The sequence below is a fragment of the Heterocephalus glaber genome, unplaced genomic scaffold (genome assembly GCF_053883595.1).
Source record: "Heterocephalus glaber isolate CG9 unplaced genomic scaffold, H.glaber_assembly_v1.0 deba00001550, whole genome shotgun sequence".
NCBI lineage: Eukaryota > Metazoa > Chordata > Mammalia > Rodentia > Bathyergidae > Heterocephalus > Heterocephalus glaber.
In genome coordinates this window covers 9,880,941-9,899,468 of record NW_028258343.1, presented here as the reverse complement: position 1 = coordinate 9,899,468, position 18,528 = coordinate 9,880,941, and the positions used below count along the sequence as shown (strand labels likewise).

Genomic DNA, 18,528 nt, shown 5'->3' with positions numbered 1-18,528 from the left:
CTTCATGTTAGCATGATTCAAAGTCTACATGGGCTCATACAGAGTTGTATCTGCCAAGGGTGTTCATGGGCTTCTGCTTTCAGGTTGTTTTCTGCAGCTCTCTACTGAGAACCTATACTGCCTCCCTCTGGTGAGGCTGACAGTGTCACTCTAGATAGTTGAAGCCCAAAGCAAAGCACTAGTCAATGAATGAAATTTAAAATATTAAGATCCAAGGCAAATTGGAACAGATTATTGATTACTTATAGTGGAAGGGATACAAACTTGGGAGTGGAGGTTTAATGGCTAATGGCTTTTTTGAGGTGATGAAAATGTTCTAAGTTGAGTTTGGTGATGATCTGCACATCTTTATGTATACTAAAAAAACCAAAATGAATTATAGCCAATAAAGTTGCTATAAAATTGGGAAATTACAGCCAGGCATGGTGGCACATGCCTGTAATCCCAGCTAGCTGGGAGGTTGGAAAAAAACTACCCCAAAATATATATATATATTCTAGTTCTATATCTATATGTTGCAAGTTGAGTCTGCCTTATCTGAAAAGTTTAGAACAAGAACTGTTCTGAATTTCAGGGTTTTGTTTTTTTTTAATTTTGGAATACAGAGTTTGCATATAAATAACGAGATACCCTAGGGATGGCATCCGAGACTAAACACAAAATTCATTTATGTTTCATACACACCCTTTACACATAGTCTGAGTCAATTTTACAGAATATTTTTAATAATTGTGTGCATGGGGAACTTTCATAGTGTAGAGTTCTCCATGTAAGGTGTCACGGTGTCACATCAGCACTCAAAAAGCTTCAGATTTGGGAGCATTCAAATTTCAGATTTTTGGATTATGGATGATCAACCTGTCTAATTCCTATTTCAGAACCACAAGGTGAACTTTTCAATACATTGTTATTTTACCGCTCCAAACAGTGCTGGGTATGGGACTGGGTATAAGGAAAGATCAGAAGCAATCTATGTGCTATAGAATATGAACTTGAAAATTGGGCTGAAAACCAACATAAGATTCAAGAATGTAATAATCCTAAAACACAAATTGTTACAGATCAAAATCAGGCACTTATCAAACCACCACAGAAAGGCTGCGACACCTTAAGATTTTATCCATCGAAGAATCAGAGTGTAGGGATAGAGACCTGTAGGCAGGGAGAGATGAGGGACCCACCACACACACACACACACACACACACACACACACACACACACCCCCACTGGATGAGTTCAGATAGCTGGCAGAACAGGGTTAACCGCCTGTGAAAAGCTCAGTCTGCGGTTGCACCTCTTCACACTGTACTCTGCAAAGCTTGGTTTGCTAAGATCCAAAGGAAAAATGCCTTGGCCCTAAGATGCAAAAGGCCTTCTAAAAGACCCTTCCCTGTTGTCCCTAGTAATGAGCTAACTTGATCATTAACCAATCAAGTAGGGACACCATCAGCCCAGAGGGAGGACAGGCCCCCACTACTATAAAGCCAGCATCTTGAGCCCCCCTGCAATGGTGGCTCCGTTTCGGGCACCCCTGCCTGTCTCGCTGAGAAAAGGAAGGTGTACTCTTGCATGCTTGCTGAATAAAAGTACAACATTGATTCTGTGTTTTTGGCCTCTTATCTGATTCTTCCACAACCTTCTGCGCCATAGGGAGAGTCAGGCCCAGGACTTCGGGGACTCTCCACCTGTCTCCGCCTGCGACAAGAGCATCTCAATTAATTCACACTGCTAAAATGCAAAGCTTAAATTAAAAATATAATTAGCCAGGTGCAGTGACATGGGCTTGTAATCCTAGCACTAGGGAGGCTGAGTTAGGAGGATCACCAGGAGTTCAAAGCCAGTCTGGGCTACATAGCAAGTTCAAGACAAGGCTGAATACCGTAGAATGCAAATTAAAATAAATGCATTTGAATGTTAAAAAAAATGGTTGGTTAAAAGAAATAGGTTCTCACTCAAAATTAATAATTAGTAAATTAATAAGTTTCTTTGTTTGGTGCCAAATTCTCTCACCTAAATACAGATTCACAGTGACAACTGCATACCAGGCGTCTCCTTCTGCTTGGTACTCAACGCCTCATTTCAGTGGAGTCAGAATGGAATCCTCCCTTCCTTCACACCCCCACTTACTTCCTCTCAGGAAGGTCCTCGGCTCAGGCTCCAGCCCACCTGGCCATCTCTGGTCTTCACCACCCTCCCTCCCTTATTCTCTGGCACTGCCCAGGCATTAGGGCCCCTGCCCTCGCTGGTATCTCATTTCTGGTCTTCCTCAGACCTCCAGAGTATCCCAACACATCTCTCTGCTGCCACTCCTGCCTGGTGCAAGTCCACTCCTTATCCTGCCGTCAGCTAATTCCTATCGGACAGGAATCTCAGTGCATCAATCTCTGGCTTAATATCCTTTAAGACTGCTCCCCATCACCAGGAGGTTAAACTATAAAATATTCAGGAGGGCATGGCAGGCCCTCTGTAATCTGGACTGCTGAAGCAATCGAGGGGCTTTTCTCTCCTGCAAGCTTTCACAGGATTGGCTTTTTCTTGCAAAAAGATTGCTGCCAAGGAGTAAAAAGTAATAGCCTTGCAGCAGTAATGAAACATAAATACATACACCCAAACTATTCTGCATCCTTAACAGAAATGGCATTGGCACAGCACACTCCCAGGAATTAATCTTCATCTTCCATTGAGCTTCCAAACTGTCCTTTATCAAAATTTACCTAAAATTCACTTTAAATTGAGTCCAGAATACATTTCATATTCAGAAAATATTCCCATGGTCTTGTATCTGGCTGTCACAAGACGTGAAGCAAATGTAGACAGTGATGTGTCAGCTAAGCACATCCGTGGATGCCCCCTGTGCAGGGAGCACAAATACACCAAGGTCCTTGTCCCTTCTTACACTGTGCACACATAGAGTGCTCACCACTACACCACCACACCACCAGGAAACTTACTGTATGATTTAAAGTGATTTGTGTATTCATTTTCAACACTCATCTTCCATTTTCAAACAAGTTTCCACTTTACATCACTCACACAAATAATTACTATAAAAGCCCATAGGAAAATTAAAATTCCCTTGCCTCAGAAATATTCTGCCACTCAGGAGGTTGAGGCAGGAGGATCACAGAGACTTCAAGGCCAGTCTGGGTTGGTGAGTTCAAGGACAGCCTAAATTACAAAGGGAAAACCTGTCCCCTCAAAAACAAAACAAAACAAAAAATAAATAAAAAGAAAAGAAAAAGACAGAGCCAAAGTTACTAAGTCTCTAATAATCATCCACCTATAAGTTACTCAAAATAAAGCTGTAGAATATTTTTTAACAAAATGGCGACAATGCTTAAAAATTAAGATCATTTCACAGAAGAGTGAAAAATTCATGCAAACTACCATAATGTGAACTATCCTAATCATAAGCAAATGCACATGCTTATCTTCAGATAAAGGAATCTGAGAAGGCTCTTAGCAAACGCCCTCTTTAATGCTTTATGTGAACCCAAGCAGACTGTTTTAGCAATGTTAAATTATCTCTAAGAATCAATCATTACACACAGTACTTTTAGGATTTAAATCAGCAGCCTTTTCTCTTGTTGCTGTTTGCCATGAGATAAGTCTGTGCTTAGTTATTTTTATTTAAAAGATTCTCAACATTTCTATTTAAATTTACTTGTCCAACAGTTTGAATATTCATTAAATATTGAAAGAAGTTTGGGTTGTGGTAAGAATATATTCCCAATAAAATGTGTCAGAAAACATCGTTAAACTCAAGTAGCTCTGTGTTTGCTAGTATTCATTACCAAAGTTTACTTCCAGCCTGCTTTGCTCTTTATCTATAAACTATGACCGACTCAAGTGCATAATCTAAGTATTTCTTGAAATCAACACCATTTCATAAATTATATACTGATGAGCATTTGCGGGTCAGTCTTTACAGTTGTTTAAATCATAAAGAATAATATATTCTACCATCTACCCCATAGGGAGCCCTCATTAACTCTCTAAAATCCAGAGGATCTCAAAATATTACCTCAATTAACATTGGCAGTGACCTTAAGAAACTCCACAGAGTGAGACAAAAGAACACGTTTACCCTCATTGCGCTCCCAAGTCATAAATGTACTATGCCATAAATAAGAAGAAGCAACATAAGTAAACAGAGATTTTCATCAGTCTTACAAACCTAACAGTAAAAGAACAGTTTTCATGCATGTAGACTACACACAAGCCTATTCAAAAAAGATTCTTTTTAAAGATGTTTTCACCTTTTAAATGAAAATGATTTCAAACTTAGAAATGGTTAGAACAAGAGTAGGTTTAGAAAGCTTCTTTATCCAGATCCACATATTTTTTGGCATGTTACAAAAAGAGTCTTTTAGGTATTTCAGGAATTCCAAAGAATGGATTCAAACATTCATCAACATGGAATGTCAACTGGTGAATTTAGAGTCCAAGAGAAGCAGTCAGTATTTATTTAAGATCTGAACCCAGAGAACTGTGTAGGCAACAATATAGAACAACGTAACCTCAGTCCTTGAAGAGTCATGCAAGCGCGTGGGACAGGCGGAGACCCAAATCCAATGACAAGGGAATATATGTCCACCAGCAAACCAGAGGTGAGGATCGTCGAACTGACAGGACAGTGACAGGGCATACAGTGGGAATCAGACAGAAAGCTGTGGAGACACAGAGACTTCTCCACTGAAGTAGGCTTTGAGTTAAGCTCGAAGTGAGAAGGCTGATATGATGGCAAAGAACCAGCCAATCCAGGCCCCAAACCTGGGAAGTCCAAAGGCACAGACACTAAGTAGTCCTTGGGGGTAGAAAAGAAGATTCAGATGTGCTTCATAAGATTTCTAAGAAACTTGTTTGAAGGGAAGAAGAAGACAAATCTGAACTCATACTGCATATGCAATCACAGTTACGAACCTAAAGACAGGCACACAAGAAATATGTTCAACCCTAATAACCTGAGTCGTAAACTCTATGGGGTCATAGAGCTTGTATGGCTTTTATATTATTTATAATAAATAGGGAAAGATACAACTTCATATTAAGGGAAAATGTCCTTATAATTTAGAATTCAATAGAGCTAACTGTAATAAGGCTTCAAATGACAGAAAACAGAGTAGCATTAAGATTCGGTCTCAAAATAAACAATTATTACTTTCATAAAACAAGACAGACTTTTTCCGCTCAGTACTAAGTAAAAGTATTTCATAGATCTTATTTGCAGAAACCAACTATTCACAGGGGAGCATGGGTTTCATTAGCAGATCAGGTTAACAGCATTCTCACCTGTTAACGGTAAGACATTTGCACACAGATGGATCCAGAGGACACAGCACAAACACAAACGCTGGGTGTGCTTTCCCATGCACTTACCTGCAGCTGCTGTCTGAGCTCCCGGGCCAGGATGACATCCTGAAGTGCATTTTCCCGCTGAGAGGCATCTGCCAGCACATTCATCATGGCCTCTGCCTCCTGCACCCACTTCAGGAAGTGGTCCAGGTCCCGGCGTGAGGCCTGCACTGTCCTCAGCTCAGCCTCCAGGGCACTCTGTCTATCAGCGATGCTGCAAGAAAAAACAATGTGACAAGCAGGCTCCATTACTTCCAGGGTGACATTCCTCATCATACACGTCCTGTGGAAAAATGTAGTGGACAGCCTCAAAGGGACTTTGATTTCAAGCACCAAATGTCACTTGGGACATTTACTTATATGTGTGTCTACCTAGAATCATCCTTAGCAAAGCAGTCATGGGGATCGTGCAAAGGCAGAAGAGACACAGATGTTATCAAAACCACATCCATACTGTGACATAATAAGATGACAGTTTCCATCTCACTATGTGCATTGAGTTGCTCCCTTGTACATTTATGCCAAGGCCTTAGTATAATGCCCAACACTCTGAGGCAGCATCAGTAAATGTTCATACAATCAGAGACTGCATGAATTCAAGAAAGGGGGAAAATCTGAAGAAATATCCAAGATTAAGTAGATAATTTAAGGTCAAATATGGTAGCACATGCCTGTAATACCAGCTACTCAGGAGGCTGAGGCAAGAGGACCGGAAGTTCAAGGCCAACCTAGGCCACTTAGCAAGTTTCTGTCTCAAAAGGGGTGGAGGGGGTGCTGGGAATGCAGCTGAGTTGTAGCGCACTTGCCTACTACTCTCCTATGCACAGGGCCTGGGGTTACATCCCCAGACTGCCACAATGATAATTTAACATAACTTTAAACAATGCCAATCAATACAAGATTTGATTTAATGGACATTCTGGGATGTCATCAGCCTTGCCCCTGCATCTGCTTATTTAAAAACCTCCAATAGTGTTTGACTGCCTCCAAAATAAATTCAAATTACCTCATGTGCAATGTAATGTCCTTTGTGGGCTCAACAATTTACTGCTGAACTTTATCCTCTAGTTTTCTCCCATATACTGCTTAGGTCACAGTGGTGTACTTCTTCTTCTTTAGATTATTAAAACTGTGTCCATATAAAAATTTTATATCCATATTAAAGTATCCTTCATATCATCTCCACTTAATAAATTCCTACTAATTCTTTAATGATTAAAAACCAACTCTTCCAGAAAATTCCACCCCAATTAGATTTCCTTGTCCAAAGTTCATAAAAGGTCAGTACTTCTCTTTATACAGAAATTAATCACAGGTGTACTTGAAAAGCCCTTGGATTATGATCTTGTCTCACACCTAAATTTTACTTTAACAATACATAGATTCTTATCCACTTTTTCTATGGGCAGAAATGGTTCTCCACATTCCTCAGGGTTCTTGTTACAGTATTACCATTAAGTATTTATAGAATAATGACGACCTATTTATAATGTGTCTTTAAGACTTTTCTCCCATAGACTATTTTCTAAGAAGCTCATAGGAGATGAACGCCACAAAATTCAATCTGCACATCAAGAAGGTAGAAGTCATGGGAGGGATAAAAAAAAAAAGGCTGAACACCAGGAGAAGCTAGGGTTCTTATGCTCATGGCAAAAGGAGATCACAGAAGAGACACTGTGAACTCAAACTGGAGAAGGCGGGGGCTGTCATCATTCTTACTGCTCTGCATTCTTGTTTTAACTTGAAAAAACTTACAAAGGATACGCTCAAACAAAATGAGGAAATAACCCAAAAAAGGAAAAATATGAAATCCAGGAAACAGGTTGCTCACTTGGGGAAAAGCAAAGAAAATGCCCAGTAGGATAACTGGGCAGGCCTAGAAAGCGGGTCTCCAGAAGTGACATCTCCGGAATAAAAGTATTAGAAGTGACAGGCTGCTTAATGTGATCGACTTTGCAGAAAATTCTACTGTCAGGCCATGTGAAAATGTGAAAAGAATTAGCAATAGGAGCAAAGAACACTAGGCATATAGAAACATGGCAATTATTAATTTCAGGTAAAACAAACAGAAGCAAAATCATAGTAAGCTTTAGTACTGGGCTATTCACAATGTTTGAACATGAATAGTAATGTCAATACTAAATATTTACCTAAAAATTCAATAACGAAGAAAGGAAGGGAAGAGTGGCATAAGAAAGCTATTTCCTATATATTGATGAAAACAGAATGACAGTACACAGTGCCTAATGTAAATGAATTAAGATAATTGCCTACACATTTTATTTAGAATATGGAAATGTATAAATGATATAAAGAAAAACTAATACAGTAGTTGTCCCTAGGGAGAAAGATTGCTATGATTACAGCGAAAAAAACCCTGTATTTTGTAATAAACCTTTCAGTGTACTTTGGGTTTTTTAAAAAAAAATCATAAGCATATTTCTTTGATTTTTATAACTTAAAACTTAAGCACCAGAACATGGGCAGTTGGTGGTGGTAGTGTCACCTTATCCTCCCCTAACCCTGCCCATATTTTCAACTTTTAAAACATCAACAGAAAACAGTATTAATAAAATAAATGCTGGGTCAAAAAGGTGCAAGAAAGCAAATAAAGAAGTGCACACATGCAATTAATTCTCCGTGACCAGACGATTTTTATTTTAAGAACAATCAGTATCTAAACTTATTAGAAAATTCAGGAAAATCAGGTGTATTTAGTTTTCATAATTAAAATCTGCATTATTTAAGAATAGCCAAATGTCCGTAACAGGTTATGCAGCAACTGCTAATGTCAAAGTAGATCATTACAGATGAGCTCTCTAAACCCTAGGGATACCTAGACAAGGAGAAAGGAAGCAAATGTCTAAGAACTGTCAGGGTGGAGGTAGGGAATTCCCTACACTCAACCAGTAGAGAGGAACAGGAGTTTTGTATCAGGAAACAGAAGGCTCCACCACTATTTACCCATGAAAACCCAAGAAGCCTGCCTCGTCCCCTCAAACCTCCTCGCTATCAACCCTGGGTACCCTGCTCACCACTCCAATGACCTCATCATCCCATGGCTCGTGCATTATTTATCTACAAAAATGAACCAACTGCAATCCTCCAAAGATCCCTGTGTCTGCCATGCCCATGGTTTTCCATGTCAGTTCTTCTAACCTTTTGCTTCTCTTCCCTCTTCTAGCCTCCAGCCTCAATAAAGCCTCTTCTTCTACTGACCCTACAGAAAGTGGTGTGAACACTTTCCACACTTTCCTAAAGCATCCCATGAGTTTCCCTACCATGGCCATTATTGTGCCATGGCTGCTGTAATAAATCAGCACAAGTTCAGTGGCTTCAAGTAACACAAATTTATTATCTTTTGTAGGTTAGTGTCTGACACAGGTCTTTAGTAAAATCAAATGACATTTTCAGCAGAGCTACACTCTTTTCTGCAGGCTCTTGGGGTGAATCTGTTTCCTTGCCTATTCTAGCTTCAAGTGGCCACCATAATCCTTAGTTCCACCAACAAAGGCAGCAACAGGAGATGAAATCCTCATGACACCTCTTCCTGACCCACTCCTCTCCTCCTCCTCCACTCTCAAGGATTAATGGAATAAGACTGGGCCCACCCAGATATCCAGGTTACTCTTCTCACCTTTCGGGGCCACTATGCTGCCTGCCTCATTGTGCCTCTGGTTATAGCTACAAGCAACTGTTTGGTCAGTTGAAAGCTTCCGAATGATCAATGCCCCTGGTACCCCAGGGCCTACACACAGTAGCAGCTCAAAAAGTATTCACTGAATAAACTAGTATAACAAAGGGAATAACACTTCCTTTGCAGTGATATTTTAAGGAGAAAATGAAGTATATGCACATAAACCTATCGAGATATGGTAAATACTCCATAAATATTTCCCCAATCTTATATATGAATTTGGTGAAATACTGGGAAATTACTATTGCTTATATCATGAAAATGTACAATTCAATAATAAATGTTCTGGAGAATTTTTCAACTTCACATATATCTAGTATCAAATTTTTTATCATTAATTTAATCAACTAATAAGGATAATGAAAAACACTGAAAACTAAACTCAATGTATAGCAGTCCAAATCCTCTTCATATTATTACAATGAACGGACACTTTAAATTTAAAATCAGGGACTGGAGTCATAGCTCATTGCTAGAAGACTTGCCTAGTGCACACACACACACAAGGTCTTGGGTTTAATCCCCACCACCGAAAAAGTAAAAAAAATTGAGACCATAATTATGATCATGACATATGTAGAGATATTTGTATGATGATTTTGAAATTAATATAATTTATATAAAATTTCTAATAGAATAAAGTCCAATTGAACTAGTTTTCTCCAGCCCCTAGTTTATTTTTTGAAAATTAGATCCAAAGCTACAAAACGGTATGCTGGATATTACAAAAATCTTTTCTCCATTTTCAAGAAATTTCACATAATTTACAAAAATGATTAGATGCTCAGGAATATATATGCACACTAACCACACAGGCCAATAAATTACCTTTAATACCATTTGTACACTGCTCTCAGAAGAAAAGGACCTAATTCCACCACCTCTGTCATTTACCAGCAATATGGTTCAGGGTAAATCATTTCAACTCTCCAATTTATGGGGTTTTTTCATCCTTACAATAAGGAGCTCAGACTTGCTCAGTAAAAAACGCATTTCACAATCTCTAGGGGTCATTTTAAAACTACATAATCCATTGCAGAGATTATGAAACCAACTGCAAGAGTTCCTCCAATCTCACCTCATCCTTGGTTTCAAATTCAGCTTCATGAAGCCATTGCTTATAAAAGAAATGCTACTGATGGGAACATGTGAGAAGTGTGAAACAGCAAAGAGGTTAGGAAGCATTAGTGTGGACAGTTCCTAAAATCACTGGCAGCATTGAACTCATATGAGTCCACAATCTCAATGTAGATTTTATATTTAGCAGTTCTGGCTTCTACATCCCAAGAAAAGATCAGGAGAGAGCTGAAGGAAATCCTGAGAAATGATGAGGGAATACAGGGAAAGGAGCACTATTACAGGAAAAGAAATTATTTTTTAACTTTAGGAAATGCATGGCTAAGAGGCAAAGGCAGAGAAGATTTTTGTAAATCTTTTTTTAATGTATAAATCACAAAGAATAAGGATAGGCTGAAAACCTAAAATATATCACATCTGCACTTTACAAGAGTAACTTTGGCCAAAATTGTAATATTTATTCAAAACAGAAGAATTAGACTATAGGATTCTTTAGTGCAAGAAATGATACAGAACAAAAATATATATAGTTTCCCATAAAAGACTTAAGAACATCTATGGGTGATAGATTTATAATAGTTTATATTAAATGGAACTAGGATTTTTAAATTGTAAATTCTTTTTTTTTTCCATTAAGTTTATTGGGACATTTAAGGTATAAAATACAGTCACATTCACCATTGGGATCTTGTACCTTTACATGAGTATCTTGGTTCTTATTTTTTTCCCCTTCCCCTGCCCTCCCTTCACCCCCTCCACCTTTCCCTAATTGCAAAGACTTTGTTTCCATTTTTTTCCTTTTCTCATATTTTTTCTTTTCCCTTCTTTTTTTTCCCCTACCCCTCCCACTTCCCCTACTCCTTTAGACCTTTTCTTCCTATTATACAATATCAATTATACATTTTTAAAATTGCAATATCAAGATCTACAAGACATTGCCACAGATTTTACAGAATTTAAAAGAATATAGAAGCATATTACAAAAATCTTTTTTTAAATAAATGGGACAACTTCTAAGAAGTACCTTGGAAGACAAATTAATTAAACTGACTCTGGAGGAAATATAAAATTTGAATAGCACCTATTAAAGAAAGTATATTCCTAGCTAGAAAACCTACCTATATGACAACAGCAGGCTCATATACATTTTAAATGATAAAATATATCAAACATTTAAAGCAGAAAGAAAAAGCCATATGATCCTGTCAGTAGCTGGAGAAAAAGTATTGGACTAAATTCTCCAGCTGTTCATGGTAAAAGCTATCAGGAGACTAGAAGTAGAACAGAACCTTCTCAACAGATCAAAGACATGTACTCCATACTTCCAGGAAAAACACTTTATATGAATGGAGAAGATACAATGTTTTCTCCCTACAGTGGGGAACGAGGGCAGATATGCCTACTCTTCATCTGTCCATTAAACTTTGAAACATAGGCCCAAACCAAAATAGTCTGGCCATAAAATGACACAATTAGGATAGCATTGGCAAGGTAGAAGTAAAATCTTTATATGTAGATGAAATGATCATCAACAAAGAAAATACTAAGAAATCTCTAGGAGCCCCTAGAACTTGTAGTTGAATTTAGCAGGATTAGAAAACACAGGGTATATATAGAAATTCAGGTCTATGTATACTTGCTATAAATGAAGAATTGGATATTGAAATTTAAAAGTTATGTAGGAGTACAAAGGACTTAGAAAAGTAAAAAGAAAACAATGTTGGAAGACATTTAGTACCTAATTTTAAGACTTCCTCTAAAGCTACAGTAATCAAGGCAGTGTTGGTGTAAGGAAAGACATATAGATCATTGGAATAAAACAGAGAATCTAGAAATAGAACCACACATATATGGTCTACTGAGTTTTGAAAGATTATTTAACATTAACATTTTATAGAACATAAAATTTCAAGAGCAGAGGAAAAGACAGTGTTTTCAGTAAATGGCACTAAAACACCTGGTATCCGTATATAAAAAATAAACCTCAACCCTTTCTTTCCATACATAAAAATAACTTGAAAGGATCTATGAACCTAAATATGAAAGACTAAAACTATAAAACTTTAAAGAAGAAATTATAAGGGAAAATGTTTATGAATTTAGGGTAGGCAAGAATTTCCTAGGATATAAAAAACATGATGTATAAAAGAAAAAAATTGATAAATAAGATCCCATCAAAACTTAGAACTTTAAATGACATCATTAAGAAAATGAAAAGTAGTCCTTAAATAGACCATATTTATAATGCATATAACCTATGATCAGAATATATAAAGAACTCTTACAGCTGATTAATACACAACCCAAATAAAAAGTAGACACAAGAAGATGATAAATAGCCAGCACAGCACAAGGAAAGGTGTGTAACACTAGAATCAGAAAAATACTAATCAGTACAATAACAAGATGGAATTATACACTCATTGGGGAGATGAAGTTCATGGCTTTTTCTTTTTGTTGGATTCTCCCCCTTTGAATTTAATTTCTTGTTGCGCTCGATGGATTCATTCTGCTCTGCTTCCTGGGGTTGTGACCCTCATTGTCTGTTCCTAGGATATTATCTAAAATTTTTTGGAGTGCTGGTTTGGTATTCATGAAATTCCTAAGGTGATCTTTGTCATGAAACTATCTTATTTCTCCATAAATTTTGAAAGATAGTTTTGCAGGATCCATCAATCTGACTTGGAGGCTGTTTTCCTTTAGGGCTTGGAATACTTCACTCCAAGCTCTTCTTGCCTTGAGGGTTTGTGTTGAGAAGTCTACTGTGATTCTGATGGGTTTTCCTTTGTATGTGATTTGTTTCTTTTCTCTAACTGCCTGTAGAACTTTGTTCTTCTGTTGGGTTTCTGGAATCTTAACTATTATATGCCTATGTGTAGATTTTTTTTTGATCAAAGCTATTTGGAGTCCAATATGCCTCACTTATCTGTATGTCAAGTTCTTTTCCCCTCCTTGGTAAGTTTTCTGCCATTACTTCTGTGAACAGTTTTTTTATGTCATCTGCACTCTCTCTTGTTTCTTTGTTGACTCTAATCAGTCTTATGTTATTCTTCTTTGCATTGTCTAGCAGCTGCTGGATTTATTTCTCATGGTCCCTTACAATTTTGAAAAAATTTTTCTTTTCCTGGTCACTAACTGCAGTCTTATCTTCTATATCTGAAATTCTGTCCTCACATTGGCTCATTCTGCTGTGCAGACTTTCAATGGAGTTTTTAATCCCTTGGAAATCTGTTTGTATCTGTTTTATGGATCCCATTTGTTTCCTATGTTGGGATTCCATCATATTCCTCAGCTCCTCTATTTTTTTTTATCTGTGTCCTCTCTAGATTTATTAATCATGTCTTGTACTATGGGCACAATCTCTGCTGTTATCAGAGAAATTATTTCTGATTTCATTTTTTCCAGATCCTCTTTTGTTGCCAGTTCAGGGAGTCCAGGTGGTTGAGTATCAGAGTGCCCCATCTCATTTCCATTTTGGGTTGCTGTAGGTGATCTGGAAGTCTGTTTTTGAGACTTGTTTACATGTCTTCTCATTTTGACGAAGGGGGGGGACTCCTGTTGGCACCCACATGGCTCACCTCCTCTGGGCTGGGAGTGGTGGAAGGGCAGCCCAGAAGCCCCTACCTATGGGCTGGGAGCAGTGGAAGGGAGGCCCAGAAGCCCCTACCTCTGGGCTGGGAGCGGTGGAAGGGCTTAAAATGTAAACTCTTGGCCTTCAAAGAGATGTCTGTAATAAAACCAGCTATGATACTCTATTAAATAGCCAATAGCCATGTTGTAACATAAAACATGGTCACTCACATAACACACTTTTTTAAATCTCATTTTAAAGATGTTGAATAGTAAGTTGTTTTAAGCTTTAAGGTATATTGTTTAATCAAGTGTGTGTGTACTTGTTCAAGAGTACTTGAACACACACAAAAAAATGTCTTTTTAAAAAGACTTTAATGGAACAGAACATCTTATGAAACCCAGTTATGTGTTGCTACATTTTGGTGTACTTAAAAGTTGACCTTTACAGTGATATGAGATTTAAATATATTTATCTCTTCTACAGCAGAAAACAGTAGTATCAATTGTCTGAGTTACAGGTCAAAAACTTATAATGAAACAATTCTTTAAGCTTTTCAATGGGCACCTTCACAAGGTAATTCTGTTCTTTTGTAAATAAAGTAACATTTATCTGGAAAATGTATTAAAGCATGCTGTGGGGAAAACGCAGTCAAAGTGAAGACAGTCATTGTAGACATTCTCAATGATCTATGGTCTTTGGTGACCGATCCTTATTACACAGAGGTTGGGTCACCACCAAGGCACTTAAAATTTCATTCCATGGGACTTAAGGAGACTTCACCTAATACTACTAATGCTACCACTTGCACCCTACTTCCACCATTACACCATGATACCTGCCCAAAGCTTTGAACAGTCAAAGCAGAAGCGATCCCCAGGGCTGCCACTGTCAGCAGACAAATATGCAATTCCACAGAGCTATTTCTGTGAAAGGATGTGTCTTTAAAGCTAGACCACTGCTGACATTTGGTCTTCATTAGTCAACCAATATTGGACTGTGAACCTTCCTTAATCTATCCCAATCTGCCCCAAAACCCATCTTCCATCACCCCACAGAACTCCTTCTTTATGGTCAGCAGACCCTGCACCTTGTCTTCAATGAAATTGGTTTCCCTAGGACCATCAATTACCCTGACAGCTTTTAATGAAGTGTTTTGTTCTGTTGTTTTCCACCTTACATCTTTCAGGTCTCAGTGTGACGAATTAGAACAAGGGTCCTCCTTGCTCCCAATGCTACTTTTACACCAATGTTCTTCTGTTTTCAGGAGGAGTCTAAGGCCACACCACCCTAAATGCACCCAATTTTGTCTGTTTTCAGGAGGATCCTACTGTTTTGAAGTGTGAGACATTTGTCCATTATGTTCACATCCTGAGCTCCAAGTTCAGGGTTATTATATATGGCTATAAAGGCTGTCTACTGCCTCAACATGTAAGCAGCATGTGAAATAAAACCCAGGATCTGCTTGACAAGCCATAGCTCAAGTTAGGGACTGTGTCACCCAGAGAAAGGGATGCCTCAGACCCACCATGGAATAGAAACTATGCTTTCCATGTCTCCACTCCCATACAAAGACCTTCCTCTACCCTGCTGCTTCTCTCTCCATCCTACCTACGTCCTTTATGGTTGTCTCTGAGTAGATGAACACTAACACTTCAATGGGGCTATCTTCCCCTGCCATATTGTTAAACGTCACAAACTGGTGCCTACCACTAGTCAGCAGGACTGTAAAGTCACCCTAGCAAACTCTGTCCCACTCACAAAGAATCTCACCAAGATTCTGATCATAACTGGTCCTCTTCTTTTGACTTCTTTCATCCCCACCTCCAGCCTCAGTGACAGTGCACTACACGGACCACAAAGAAAGCCCACTCCATGCACAGACCCGTCACTGAGCTCTGCCCACATGCATCTGTTCTCATCTTGTTTTCCTTCTCATAATGGAAAATGAATCCCAACTCTTACCAATCTCAATTCTCCCAATCTTGCTTTCTAACTGTGCAAAGACTTCCTTCCCTCTTCCCTTTGGCCCCTCTGTCTTGAATCATCATTCCCATAAGCCTACAGACATGTTTTGCCATGTCTTACTTCCACTCTCAATCTCCTCCAGGTACTACCCAATCTCTCCGTCCCTCTTCAAATCAAACTTCTCAAATGTTGTTTCCACCAATTTCTACTTCCTCACCTTCATCTCATTATCTTCCTCTCAGACGATTACTTCAAAAATCTTTCTCAAAATCACCAGGAATCACCAACCTGTGGAATTCTCTGAATGGTGCCCTATGTTATCTTTTCTGATGCTATCACCCTAATTCAACACAGTGGATTGTTCTCCTTTAGGAATATTCTCTCCCCTACACATTTTTTTCTTTTGAGACAGTGTGTTATTGTGTAGTTCAGGCTGGCCTTGAATTCACTATGTATCCCATGCTAGCCTCGAAATCATGGGAATCCTCTTGCCTCAGCCTTCCAAGTGCTGGGAACAGGTGTGCACCACCACACCCAGGTCTTCTTTCTACTTCTGATCATCAAAAGTCCTGGAATTTTCTTTCTAATTTATTTGAAATACCCCCTCAGTTTCTTTTGCTCTCTTTGCCTGTTTTGCTTAATCACCCTAGGCCCTGTGGACATAGTCAAGCACCCTCTTCTCTTCTGTATCTTTTCTTTTCCCTGTTATCACTTCCAATCCCACAGACTTCATTTCTAATGTAATTGTGGAGAATTCCCCATTTATACCTGAGGTTCAAACATTTGAGCTCCATATTCATATATCCAATTCCCTACACATTTAGATAGTTAACAGACAACTCAAATAAATGTCCAAACCCAATTTTTAATTTTTTCTCCATAAACTCCCATGGCCTTTCCCAATTTAGTGACGCATGCTGCCACTCATCCTTTTACAAAATGCCATCTTTCATTATTTACACTTTCTCAATCCACATTTCTAATCCACTGAAGTATCTTTTCTACTTCCAAAGCACATCTCAAGTCTACCATATTCATCCCGTCACAGTAGCCAAGGGTATCCCCCCATTTTACAGCCAGAACACAGCTATCATCTCCTTCCTGCTCTTCCCAGGTATTCTTTGTTCCTCCAACAACCTATTCTCCACAGAAGATTCACAGAGGCTAAACTTCATTCTATATAAAACACAAAGACTCCCTTCCTTAGTAATTCCAATCACTTTCCACTGTACTAAAATACCCAAACACCTTCCCAGGATCTGGCCTCTGCTTCCCTCTCCTACCGTATCTCAAGCCTGGATTTTCTTACTCAATCACAATTCTATGCTCTTTCTGGCATCATGATTTTTACATGTGCTATTCACTCTGGAATTATCTTCAGATGGTTTCTTTTTAATCTTCAAAAGCAGCTCAAGGTCACCTTATGATCCCTGCTTTCTAAATTTTATTCAAGCTACATTAAATCCCTCACTTACATAGCAACTTCTTAATTTTTTTCCTCTCCTACAATTATGACTTGTTATTTGTTGTTGTTGTTTTTAGTCTACTATCACACCGCACCCCCTATAGAATATAAGCTTCCAGAGCACAAACCCAAGCAAAATTATGGTTGAAATTTCAGGATAATCACAGAGTTTGGCAAATAGGAAGGTAAATAAATACTTATTATTGATTAATTTATTAATGGAAAAAAACATAGGCTATTAACATCAGCCATTTAGTTTGATATGGAGCTAAATGGACTGAGAAAATATCTGCTTGCTTGAAACTTATATTTACAAAATAAAAACATAAGCATTCTTAGGCATACACCACAAAGACACTATCTGTAACATTTTTTAAAGGCAATAAAATGATACCTGAAATGTTAAAACAACATAACAGATGAGGAAAATATAAAAGAGTATAACTTTTACACTTCTTTTCTTGGGCAGTTTAATTTCCAAGTTTGAAAGGAAAATAAAAATGCAACACTAAGAAGGAAAATACAAGAAACAAGTTAAAAAATAAAGGGGACTTTCAGGGAAAAAAGTAAGCTTCTGAGAGGATAAATCAAGTTGACTGGCCCAAACCTCTGGATCTCATACTGGTGGACAGGCTGCAAGGAAAAGGCCCTCTGCACTTTGCCCTGTGTCCATTGATTTGGAAATGACAGATACCACAGCATTGATTTTATGACTCAAAGGCTGTGCCAGGCTGTAGGCCATAAGATGTAATTGCAATGACTGTCCTCTATTGGTTGCTCTTAAAAGCTATTGACCAAATTGAACAATGGATAAATGCTGAAGAAGAATGATTCGTTTTTACAAATCTAGGTTCTACTGAAAAAGTAGTAATAGAAATAACAGTAGTTTCAAACTATGCAACAAAACAAATGGGAAAATAATCAAAAGTAAATTCAAATTCTTCTAATTTAACCTGTTATCAAAATAGTCAAGGACTTCACTAATGCACTTTTAATATACATAATACTTTTATAGTCCCTATGTACATTTCACATGTCTAAATGGCCATTATCAGTAAGTTAATGAGCATTAATGAGAAAGAGTGTATTTTGAGCAAGGTGCTGGATTCAAGCCCTAACACCATAAAGAAGAAGGAGGAAAAAGTTCTTTCACTGATCAATTGTACTGTACTTATTTCATGGCTTTTAAAGAAATAAATGTGCCTTCTAAAAAGTCAGCACCATTTCTTGCTCTTTTCTTTTTTCCTTTGACGGTGTTAGGGATCAAACCAAGGGCTCACATGTATTAGGAGGGTGCTCTATCACTAACTTACACCCCCAATCTCAACACCCTTTCTTTCCAGTATAGTAAGTCTTCTGCTATATGAAAATACTTAAGTGCAACATAAATTAAG

At 38.1% G+C, this 18,528-nt stretch overlaps 1 protein-coding gene across 17 annotated transcripts in view; it reads right to left on the bottom strand.

Annotated features, from left to right (window-relative positions):
• Utrn (utrophin) overlaps positions 1–18,528 on the bottom strand; it is a 527,655-nt gene that overhangs the window by 235,021 nt on the left and 274,106 nt on the right. For all 17 annotated transcript variants that reach the window (XM_087190253.1, XM_087190252.1, XM_087190262.1 and 14 more), the window contains one exon: positions 5,381–5,570. In XM_087190253.1, the coding sequence (XP_087046379.1) occupies positions 5,381–5,570 (190 nt within the window). The remainder of the gene's footprint in view (positions 1–5,380; positions 5,571–18,528) is intronic.